Genomic DNA, 12,258 nt, shown 5'->3' with positions numbered 1-12,258 from the left:
GGAGAAAACTGAGCAGTTCGTGGCTCTTAACTTTTGTCTCATGGGTCTGTGTCCTGTTAAATGTGCAGATGGCTTTGGCTGTGATGAGGACTACGCCTGTCCGCAGTGCGAGTGCAGCTTTACCAGCGAGGAGATCCTTGCCGAGCACCTTCAGACGCTGCACCAGACGCCCACCGAGGAGAAGGGGTTCAAGTGCAAGCACTGTGGGAAGAAGTTCCCGGTGAAGCAGGCTTTGCAGAGACAGTGCGTGCAGTAAAGAACGTCTTTAACGTTATGAGCTAACATTCTGTTTAACGATCGCATTTGGTTTCTAACCCGTGTATGTGAGGCAGTCACGGACGGAAGGTTCAAGCGTCTACGCTTTTCATTGCCATTAACTCTTCTGTTCTTCGTAAAGCATGCCGGCTTTTGAAACATTCCGAGGAGGCGTTTAACAATTAAACATGGCTTATGCTAATCAGTCATTGTCCCCTTGATAACTTGCTGTTAAATATCAAGCCCATTGGTTTACTGATCTGAAATTCAGATATGCATCATTTAGCGGGTGCTTCGAGGTGACAGATCGAGTTTCAGCCGTCATGTCACATTCCCTCGGAAATCAGTGAAAGGAAAGTTTAGGAGATGGAGGGTGTTCCGGGTATAAGGAACCGGGGCCATGTTGAGAGGCACCGTTTACTTCACAGCAGTGTTGGAGGAGTCGTTTAAAGATGCACGTGTCCAGGATGTGACGATAAGGTGCAGTAAACGATCCCACGCGTTGCTCTGTGCCCTGTGTTATTCAAGTATTTATGTTAACAATACATAGTATTCTTTTATTGAAGCACCTCACAGGATCATGAATTATTCAAAGCAAGAAATCTGTAAACGTATTTTTAACAGAACGTCACTTCGCGTATGAGCAAGAAGTCTTTAACACAGACTTAATGTTACGTTTTTGATTCATTAACGGTTCCGAAATACGTGAAATCTCATATTGAGACTTTTGCCACATGTTATATACATCTACTTTTGCTTGTGAAATTGGAGAGGACAAATTTCTGCTCAAAACTTAAAAATGTTTAATTTTTATAACAACGAGCGATTGAACGTTTGGAAATTCTATCGTAGGCTCTTAAAACAAGCAAGGGCTATATACTCTTTAATGAATAGGCTTCGGAACTACACTCCGGTCAGCTTTTATTGAATTTAATACGATATATTCTGCACTGAAGATACTTTCGCTGAGCCGGGTCTTGCAGTTAAGTTAGGTAACTACTAAAACGTGTAAAGGGCGAGAGAGGGAATGAAGAGAGAGGTCACGAGCACGACTTCATTCCACGTGAGAGGTTTTCGGACGTTTTCCTCTCGGGTCTCCAGCCTCCCTTCCCTTTCTTCCGTTTCCCCAGCGTCCTCCAGTGCCCGGCGAAAACCGGTCGGCAGGATTCCTCGTGGAGCTCGCAGCGCTCCGCGTGCAGCTCCCCCTTCAGTTCCGCGTCCAGGTGTGGCGTCGCGTGTTTGGATGGCAGTTATGTGACAGTGGGTCCCTTGGGGGCAGGCATGCTTTCGGGCTCCTTGTTGGTTTCGCGTCCCTGGCTGCAGGACGCGAATGCTTTCCTCCGCACCTGCCCAGGTAACGCACGCGGGACCCTGACTCCTCAGCAGGGAGCGTGCGTTACGAAAGCCCGCCGGGCAGCGACGCCAGAGCCTCCTCGGTGCGTCTTCACCTGCCTCCCCCTGTCCCCTTCTCCCTGCCGCCCTGTAGCTGCGAGCAGCATCAGGAGGCCGGCCGGAGCAGAGCCAGGTTCGTGTGCAAGGCCGACAGCTGCGGGAAGAGGCTGAAGAGCAAGGACGCCCTGAGGAGACACCAGGAAAACGTCCACGCAGGTGAGACATCACTGCGGGTCGCGGGCGGGCTCCCCGCCCCCAGGCTGCGGCGTGGGTTCCCTTCTCGCTGGTGGGGACGGGGGGGAGGCACGTGCCTCCCCACCGCAGCCGCGCGCGTGAGCGGGCCGGGCGGCGTCCTTCCTCTGAGCACCGCCGCGACGTCCGGGGGCTTCCCGCAGCATCCGTCGTTTCCCTGGCTGTGGGTTCACCAGGACCGCAGGCCCGAGCCGGAATCTGGTTGCGCTTGGTCGTCAGGTGCACGAAGAACGAATGTTTTTACATAATAAGTTTAATGTTTCGGCATATGAAATTTCCCTGCCAGTCGCTGCATTTGAAAACTACGAAGGGACGGCCTTCTGCCTTGATATTTTTACAGTAAGAGTCTATTTCTTAATGCTTATATTTCTCCTATATTGGAGAAAATTACTGGCTACTTTTTGACCTAGGAATTGAATGTTTGGATTAATAAAGCAGATACTAATTGAATTCTTTTTATGGCTGGATGGACAGTTCAACAAACAAAATGTGGCTGCCATTTTGACTTCATCTGCTTGGCACGTGGTCAACGTATTTTAGTTTAGGGAGCGAAGCCGTTGCACAGAGGTGAACAGATGGCTGTGTTGACAGAGCTGGCTTTTTATTTCCTCCGAGTCTTTTCCTTCAAGGAGGTGGGGTTCACAGAGCGCCCCACCCCCTCCTGTAGCAATACTCTCCTCGCGTGGTTCCCTTGCCCTCGGCTTCTGGGGAATGGGGGGAACCGTGTCTCTCTGGATACGAGAAAAGCGGATTTATTTTCTCTCATCTCGTTTATTCTCACGTTCAGAAGGAAAAGATAATTGATCCTCAGCTTCTGTATTCTGTGTTTGACCGTTGTCCCCAAAGTGCCTACTTTCATGCTAACGTGACAGGAGCCGGTATAGCGTGACCGCTGGTCCCACTTCGCGCAGCGGTTCGGGCTGCCCGTTTAGCGTGACAGCTCTGGGTGTGGAAGGCATGGCCCCGGGAAACGCGGCTTCAGGCTGGCGCCCGACCCTCGGACTTGACTGTGTTCTGATTTCTCCCTTTCCTTTTGGAGAACGTTTGGCCGATTTAGGGAAGGTGGCGTTTTTGTGTGTTAATTGTACTGGGCCTCCCCTGTGCTGGCCAAGATCAGGCATAACTTCTTGACAGACCCGTCTTCATCGTTTCTTTTTTAAGCTGTTATGTCCAAAACGCTGTTCTTCATTTTCTCTGCCTTTGTCTGCAGTGTCTTGTAACAGATCTGTCGTGTCATTTTTAAAGTTAACTTTGCTGCACTAAGTGAAAACCCAGATGCTCACTGAAGCTGTCTCTGGAAACCTGCATTCTCGCTCGCTGGGTTTGTGGACGTCAGGCTGTGCTCTGAGCATCAAGAAGCATCGAGGCTTCTTGTAGTTGGCCGTGGATATTGTGATGTTACTCATTCTGGAAGCTCATGGTGATTTTGTAGGAAATAATTGAAGGAAGTTTCTTATTTTTCTGCGGTGTGGATTATATAACGTGTGAAGCTTACCGCTCTCGGCCAGTCCCATGCCTGTCGCTGGGGTTCCACGCAATCTATCTCTGTTCGTCACCGCTTTCTGGCTTCTCCCTTTCCTCGGGGACCTGCACAGCCTTCGGGGAGGGAGCGGTCCGCATTCAGAATAGTGACGTTCACACATGTGGCTGCGGAACCGTTTACAAGGTATTCTGGGAAAGAGAAGGTCTCGCTTTCCCGCCGACGATGACACATGTGCCCAGTTAGTGGTGTGAATCGACAGCGCTGAGGAGAGAGAGGCCGAATTTTTAGATGCGCGGCACATCTTCCCGTCGAAACTGAGTGACACGTGTTGCGTAGGTTTTCCGAGCAGCTCCGGGGTGTCCTTCACCCGCGGTGTGCTGGGACGCACGGTGTCCGAGTGACTACATTTTCAGAACAGCTGTGTCATCTCCTGCATCACCTCCCTTTCTTTGTAAGTTATGTGTCCCACATATTTTCGAGGGTCGAATCTGAAAGTCAAATATCAGATCGCCCTGAATATAGGAAAACTAAATTAGTATAAAGTCTAGTTATGGCTTTGGCGGTGCCGTTGTTCTTGAACTTGGGGAACCTTCACAGTTACACAGGACGCAGAGCGAAGGGGCCGACTTCCTGAACCCACTTCCCATCTTTCCCGTTTGCTTGGATTCTGTGGACGCTGACTGCGAGGTTTTGTATTTCCGGGAAATTGTATTTATGTGCATTCTCAGGGGATGATCATCAACTCTCCCCCTATTTCCTCTCTGAGGAGCTAGGGCTCCAGTTCCAGGATGAGGAACAGAAGACGGGAGGAGGAGAGAAACACCTAGAAACACTGAATCTGAAATGCTGTATCTCCTCTTAAGATTCTCATTTAAATCATGGTGGCGTTTCGTTTCTGTTTCAGGAGATCCGAAGAGAAAGCTGGTATGCTCGGTGTGCAGTAAGGAGTGTTCTTCGCCATCGAGCCTGCAGGAACATAGAAAGGTCAGTAAGGTAAAGGCGGAGCTGCTTTCAGTCATTTATGGTGTCTGCCACGTAAATGTTTAGCTGATTTTTTATATTGTAAAGAAAGGCCTTTGTCATTAATTTAAATACGAACGTACTCTAAAATGCAAGACTGATACGGAGAAGAATAAACTCTTGCAAAAGAATGTTTTGTGTTATTGTTTACAGTTAGTGGAAATATTTCTTCAAGGCAAAGGGTCACCTACGTGCTTCACCTGCAACACCTCACCTGGTTTCGAGCTTGCCGTTTTGCTCAGGAAGTATCAGTCAGTGAGGAAACCATGTATTTTTGTGTGTTTGTAATATGCTCTACAGTGGCATTTAGCTATTAACATGGATGCAGGTAATAGCTAACTCTGGTGAAACAGACAAAGCTCTATTATTCTAAAGAGCTAAATGAGATGTCCAGGTATGTCAGAGTGTTGATAGCAGAAACAAATTATTATATTGGGAGACAATAAACTTGGTATATTTTATAACAAGTATAAAACTTACTAAGTAATTATTTTAATGTGAAAAGTAAATATGAAAAGTAAATGGCAATTATTAACTCTAAAAACATTAGCAACTGGTTAATAGAATTTACAGTAGTATAGAATTGAAATAGAATTTAGATTTTCATTCATGTCATGGCAGAGTCCAAAATAATTCATATTACATTATTACATTATTTCGACAAAGATGATATATAATACATAAATGATTATTTCCTACTTCTACATATTGTTTTTTCAGAGTATCTAGGAGCATGCAGTGTTTTCTTTTAGTGATTTAATACCAAAGGTACTAGTGAAAGTCAAATTTCACTTTTGTCGTGTTTTGTAAAATGAATTTTGTCCCTTTATTTGTATGTCGATGTATTCCAAAGTAACTCGACAGGTCTTAAAATTCATGTCATAGTCAGTCTAATAGCTCTAGCCATGTGCTGTGGACTTAACCCATTCCATGCGGAACAGTTACACGGCTGTGTTAAGGTGTCTGTGGTTGTCTCCTGATGTTGAGGGATTTTGATATTTAGCACTAGACTGAGAGTCAGGATAGCGGGTGTCTTCCTCTGTCCCTAGCCCTCCATGTAATATTGGGCCTCTGTTTTCTCACTTATTTATTTATTTTTCTTTTTTAAATTATTATTTTATTTTTCAGTTGCAGTTGGCATACAATATTATATTAGTTTCAGGCGTACAACACAGTGATTAGACATCTATATAACTTACCCTGATAAATCTAGTACCTGTCCGACACCAAACATGGTTATTATAATATTACTGACTATATTCCCTCTGCTGTACTTTACATCCCCAAGACTACCTTGTAACTACCAATTTCTAGTTCTTCATCCCTTCCCCTTTTCCACCCCCCCAACTTCTAAATTGCTGATTCAATTATCTACTTCATCTAACCTACTGTTGATTCCCTCTAATATGGTCTTTATTTCAGTTACTGTAGTCTTCATTTCTGACTTGTTGTTTTTTATGTTTTCTATCTATCTCCATTTTTATATTGCCTGTCTGTTTGTTGAAGTTTTCACTGAGATCATTAAGTGTCCTTATAACCTTGAACTCTGCATCTGGTAGGTTGCTTGTCTCCATTTTGTTTAGTTCTTTTTCTGGAGCTTTGTTCTGTTCTTTCATTTCAGACATGTTTTTGGTCTTCCCATTTTGGCTACCTTCCTGTGTGTGTTTCTATGTGTTAGGTCTCCCAGTCTTAGTAGAGTGGCCTTATGTAGTAGGTGTCCTGTGGGACCCAGTGGTACAGTATCCCTGGTCACCTGAGCCATGTGCTTCAGGTGTGTCCCTCATGTGGGTTGTGTGTGCCCTCCTGTTGTAGTTGGGCTTTGTTTGCTGTTTGCACATCAGTGGGAGGGACTGGCCTCCAGGCTGATTGGTTGTGAGGACTTTCTGGTGGAGCCTTTGTGCAAGGGGTGACCCTGTGGAGCAGGCTTTGCTTTAGCAGGGCTCTGGGGCCTGCCCAGTCTGCCCTTTGGATGTGTCATCCTTGGACGAGGCCCCGGATGGTGCTCTGGCTTGGTCCAAAACCAGCCACTGAGCGTGCAGGCCCTAGGGGCTCCTGGGAGGGGCCCCACCACAGGCCAAGTTCAGCTGCAGCTTGTGGCTCCCCTGGGGCCAACTGGCATGAGCCACCAAGCAATCCACAGATGGCTGCCACCTGTGCTGGGTCTGGAAGTGCCTGGGAGAGGCTAAGCTGCCAACCAAGGCCAGCTGCCACGAGTGCTGGGCTTGGTGCTGCTCAGCAAGTGGCACGGGCACGCCAAAGCCAGATGCTGCCTGTTTGGGGTTTGTGAACATTTGAGAGATTTTAGGAAAGTCCACAGTATGAGCCAAGACAAGTTATTTCTATGGAAAAGCCACTGGAAGTGGCTCAGGTGGGCCTGCAGGTTGGGTACAGTGGGGTCTCAGAGAATCATTAGGGCAATACAACCTGTGTCAGCCAGGTCGATGGAGACTCAGATACGGCGGCTGCCTGGGTCTTCCCACTGGGAGGTGGGAGGGCTCAACAAAGGAGTGATGGGCTCCACTAGCATTTCTCTCTGGGAGGAATCCACCCCTCCAGCCCTGGCCATGCAGCTGGACCACTCAATTCTTCCCCGTGTGTCCCTGGCACCTTCGAGCTGCCGCCCCAGCCCTGGAGCTCGGAGCAAGTGAGTCTGTCAGCAGTAAGTCCATGCACGGGCCCTTGAAGAGGAGCATCTGGGACTCCAGCCTCCCTCCATTTCTCTCAGCTGCCATCCCCACTGTTTTTAACAGCTAGAAGTTGTAGGGACATTTCTTCCTGGCACTAGAACCCTGGACTGGGGAGCCCAGTGTAGAGTGGGACCCCTCTCTCAGAAGGGACCTCTGCAGCTGAGATAGCCGTCCTGATTTTTAACCGCCACACGTGGATGTGGGACTAGCTCATTCTGCGTCTCTGCCCCTCCTATCAGTCTTGAGGTGGCCTCTTCTGCATGTCCTCAGCTGTAGAACTTCGGTTCAGCTACACTTCAGTTTATTCTCGATGATAGTTTACTTGTAATGCTGATGTGGTTGTGAGAGGAGGCAAGCACAGTGTTTTGCTACTTCTCCATCTTGACCAGAAATCTTGTTTTCTCATTTATTAAATGTGACATTGAACTGACCAGTGCTTTTTTATTTCTTCTCTGTCATGCAACTCTTTTTTTTTTCCAGTTTCCAAATGGTTATTTTATAAAATCGTTTAAAAATATGGAATACGTTAACAATTTGCATGTAATTCTTGCGTGGGGGCCATGCTAATTTTCTCTGTATAAATCCAGCTTTAGTACATGTGCTGTGGAAAGTATCCTCTTTTCCATTTATTTTCTTAGTAATATACGACCTTTTTTTTTCTCGGTAGATCTAAATCCTACCTGGTGGTGGTGGAGCGTGGCACCTAAGTTGTCTCTGCATAATATTAACAACTGATTTGCTCACGCCGTCTAGTCATATACATCTAATGTCTAATAGAGTTTGGTTGCAGTATTTCATCTTGCCAGTAGATGGTGCTTTATGACGATGACAGATTACATTATAGTCTAGCATAGAATCCTACATTATTATGTAGGTACTAGCCTACATTCTAGTACCATATATTATGATACTTCTTGGAAATTATTTAATTTGGGGCTTCAAATTTAAGTTATTACCCTCCAGATCAATGTATAAAGCTGGACATTTTACAAAATGTGCTTCACTTAGCATTAAGCTTAAGTAAATATAGCGTTACCTATCATTTTCATTTTATTCTGATTGATTTATTAAACCTTTTTAGGAGTTTTGAAAATAGCTTCATCTTGGTTATTCATTATAAATAAGATATTTGATGCAAAAATGCTTTCGTGCCCAGTAAATGCTGTATCTTATAATTTGGGGAGTATCCATTCACTTCGACCTTTAAATATTTCATGTTTCAGAAGCCATGAGAGTTAGGGAGTGAACAAATATGAATACTATTCTGCAGTATTTTATTTAACAGTTGCCATTTTGCCTACGTATCAATAATTTTAAAAATTATATACGCTGATTAAAATTTAATATTAAAAATGAAAAAAGTGAAATGCGTTTCATTTATGTGTGGCTGAGAAGGCCTATTATCTTTTCTAGAGTATCCTGTTATAAAAGTTATGTATTAGGTATTACAAAAACAGAGTTTAAGAACATAAACCTGTTCTTACTATCTTTAAATGAACATCGCACGTCATGCCATTGTTCCTCCAGTGTAGGTATTCAGCCGAAGCCACCATGAGGGTCTTTGATGATTAAAAAGGCTGCCTTTAAATTGCCTCAGGCTGACGACAGTCTTTCTTCTGCCCCGCGTGGTACTTGCCTTCTGAGTGCTTGTGCGGATCCCACGGGCTTCCCGTGGGACTGTGGGAACTCAGGACTCCACATATCCCTGATCACAAGAGATCCACTGCCGCTGGGCAGGGGTGTGAGTCCCACGAGGGAAAGGATGTCTTTCTGCTTCTGCCCTGTTTGTCTACCTTTCCCCTGCTTTTGGCGGCTGAGTTTACAGACTCACCAGGAGTCAGCTCTGACTCAGGCAGAAGGCAGGTCGGCAGCCCCTCACCCACCATTAGGCTGGGCATAGAACTGAGGCACAGACTGCTCACCTGGCTGCCGTCAGCCTCGCAGCAGGTTCTGTTTCCCTGTCCGGTCCCCTCTTTTCGTGGTCACTTAGATCGAGGGGCTACTTACCAGGAGACAGCCCTGTCTCCCCCTCGTTGCCCATCCCCACTGCTGTCCCAGGCCGGGGCCTTCTGCCTTGGCCTGTCACTGTGTAAGGGCCTGAGTTGTTCTTCTGTTCGCCGTGGGTAGCCTCAGCGTCCTGGCTCCCCGCAGATGGGCCTTTGCTGGTCTGCGATTTAGTGTTGTTAGCTCTACGTTTAACGAGGTCGAAGCAAAAAACAGGACTTCACCAAAGCCATTTTTAAACCTTCAGCAAAACAGTGCGATGCTCTTGTTCCTTGGGGCGATCGGTGCCTCTAAAGCAGGGCTTCAGGTGGGTTGATCCTCTGGGGACGCTGTGCATTGATTTCGCTGTACACCGGCCTCACACTTCTCATGCCGCCTCTCCAGTTTCCCAGATGTCATGTCTGGGAGGGAAAGAACCAAACTTAAGATTCAGTTCTAATTTTTATATTAGCCAGTTCTTTGCTAAAGTTATCCTCCCCTTATTCTGTTTGTTTGTTTGTTTGTTTATTTTCTTTTTGTCATGTTCCTGTTGTGTTAGAGGTTTACTGTGAGCTAAGTGTTTTTTAGGATCACGTATCTTCTTTTATGGGATTTAATGTTTTGTTCTGTACTATGTACAGTTAAGTTTAAGATACTATCGAAAGGAATATTATTACCTGTAGCTTACATATTTCCACTTCTATAAATGTGTGTGTAACAGAAAATATGAGTGTATACTAGTATAATTTTTTATAGTACGAATTTAATATGTACTAAATAAGTCAGCAGTATTATATATTTCAACTGTGCAGTCATATATTTTTAAATATGTTTTTCACTAGGTAACTTATGTTTATTGCAACTTCACTTCATATAGAATAGTATGAACAAATTAGGGCTGAATTATAATATATAGGTTGCATAGTGCAATAACAACTTTCCACATGTTAATACTTTTACTCTGAGCTCTGATTTATTTGGCTTTGACAGCCGATTTAACTGTCAATTTAACTTTTTTGCAGATTCATGAGATATTTGATTGTCAAGAATGTATGAAGAAATTTATTTCCGCCAATCAGCTCAAACGTCACATGATCACCCACTCAGGTAAAATGCCCTTTTTTTTCATTTATATTGAAGTCACTACAAAAGATTCACTTTGTCATTTTCAGGAGCTCTCAGAGTAGTTATCAGGAGACCTGGCTATTAATTTTAGCTTGGCCGTTAACTAGCTGTGTGATTTCAAATAAGTTACTTAACAGTGTATTTATTAAAGAGCAAAGGTGTCCGGACTAAATAATTTAGAAGATTTTCAAAGCCAAGTTTCCTTTCAAGCTCCTCCTTGAGCCTCAGTTTCTGTATTCTTAATCTGTGAAATCAGATACCGGTTCCTACCCTTCAAAACTGCTGCGAAGGTTAAATGAGCTCATTTATGTGCTGTTTCAGCAGAGGCTCTGACGCTGAGTTGGGGTCTACAGTTACAGCGCCTGCATTCTGGGTGCTTTTACGTGTCAGTAAGGTACTGATGAACGTTAGTGAGAAGTTTATAAATACATTTTGAAAACGTAAATTTTTAAAACCATAGTTTCATTTTAAGCAATAGGTCTGTTATACAGATTTAAAAAGAAAACAGCTCTGAAAATAATTTCTGCTTTATGCAGTCTCTCTTTTAGAGTTTAGCATGTCTATAATTTGAGGCCATTGAAGTCAGAATGTTTTCGAATATCCATTTTGGTTGGTGATAGATAATAGATATTTTGGCAAATGAAAATAGGAAGTCAAAACAGGCAGCCTGCAGATAGGCTTTGCTTGAAACAAACAGTATTTTTTTTAATCTAGTTGTCAGCGTTACATGAATGTTGTATAAATGTGGGTTTGACACAATGACTAAGTGTGTAGTTTCTGCAGATAATTGGACGTCTGCCTGTGTGGGGTCCACTCGACTGAGCAGGGGGCAGGTCTGTCGTTCAGGTCTGTTCCTGTGGGGCCACTCTTGGCGTTCAGAGTTGCGACCCTGACATAAGCTCACACCTATCGGTCCCTAAAGAACAAGCTCGCATTTCCTTCGTGACTAAGCTCACACACCTAACATAGACGGCTTGGGCAGTAGATGTTTTGAGTTGTTTCTGAATGTTTTAGTCGACTTATCCATAAGAAGTAACATGAGGTAAGGCCGTTTCTCTTTATCCTTCACTTTATATAGATATGAGATTGTCTCCACTCATTTTTCACAGAGAAACGACCCTATAATTGTGAGATTTGTAATAAATCTTTCAAGAGGCTCGACCAAGTGGGCGCCCACAAAGTCATACACAGCGAAGACAAACCTTACAAATGCAAGCTCTGTGGGAAGGGCTTTGCCCACAGAAACGTGTACAAGAATCACAAGAAGGTAAAAGCTTATGAATATTGTCACTTTTTCCCCCTGCTGATTTGCTGACTTGATTTCCAATTGTTTACCTTTTAAGGAAGTTTCCATCCATCTGGGCAGGTTGTACTTGGGAGAATTAGAGAAGATCTTGCTCTGACTTTGACCCCTCCCTCAGGCCATGACCCCGCGGCCCTCTGTCCACCATGCTCTGTGAAAACCGCCCTCCTCACAGGCCGAGTGCCACATAGTGTTCCCAGCACCGTGCGGCTGCGGGCTTTATTCTCTTCCTTCTCTCTGTGAAGTTTGACACACTCGTTCACGTTCCATTTTGGAAATTCTCTTCATCTGTGGAGTCACTGCAATTGGCAGTGCTGGATCTCCTGCCAGGGCCTCTGGACACTTGGGTGCCCCACCCCACCAGGAGTTTTATCCCAGATGCTGTGGCCGGACCACGTCTGTGTTCTCCGTGTCAACTGTATCCTCGCGGATGCTGTGGCCGGACCACGTCCGTGTTCTCTGTCAACTGCATCCATGACTTTTGCTGTCAACTCTACTGATGAATTCCCAGTGATTTATTCTTTTTAATCTCAAGTTTCAGATCCACATTTATTACTAATTGGATACATAACGGAGCATCATTTTGTCCCCATGAATTTAGCAGGTCCCACAATGGCCTTTCATTCTTTTTTGCCCCAGATAATCTGTCTCCTGGAGTTTCCTATTTCTGTTAATGACCAGACCACAGAATGATGCCTGCTTCTCTCTGAGGTCTGGGCTCCTTTCTGAAACTGGAAAGTAGTTCTTGGAGATCCTGC

The 12,258-nt window shown here is 45.0% G+C and overlaps 1 protein-coding gene and 1 non-coding gene across 2 annotated transcripts in view; one reads left to right on the top strand and one right to left on the bottom strand.

The window, feature by feature from the left end:
- PRDM5 (PR/SET domain 5) overlaps positions 1 to 12,258 on the top strand; it is a 101,136-nt gene that overhangs the window by 31,970 nt on the left and 56,908 nt on the right. The window contains exons 5-10 of the mRNA XM_023536966.1: positions 5 to 243; positions 1,386 to 1,478; positions 1,742 to 1,863; positions 4,287 to 4,366; positions 10,095 to 10,179; positions 11,307 to 11,464. Of these exons, the coding sequence (XP_023392734.1) occupies positions 5 to 243; positions 1,386 to 1,478; positions 1,742 to 1,863; positions 4,287 to 4,366; positions 10,095 to 10,179; positions 11,307 to 11,464 (777 nt within the window). The remainder of the gene's footprint in view (positions 1 to 4; positions 244 to 1,385; positions 1,479 to 1,741; positions 1,864 to 4,286; positions 4,367 to 10,094; positions 10,180 to 11,306; positions 11,465 to 12,258) is intronic.
- Positions 7,600 to 7,703, bottom strand: LOC111746093. The gene has a single exon (XR_002782923.1). It is a non-coding gene; the product is annotated as a U6 spliceosomal RNA (small nuclear RNA).

Source organism: Pteropus vampyrus, unplaced genomic scaffold (assembly GCF_000151845.1).
Source record: "Pteropus vampyrus isolate Shadow unplaced genomic scaffold, Pvam_2.0 Scaffold174, whole genome shotgun sequence".
Classification (NCBI taxonomy): Eukaryota; Metazoa; Chordata; class Mammalia; order Chiroptera; family Pteropodidae; genus Pteropus; species Pteropus vampyrus.
This window is presented reverse-complemented; position numbering and strand designations above follow the sequence as displayed.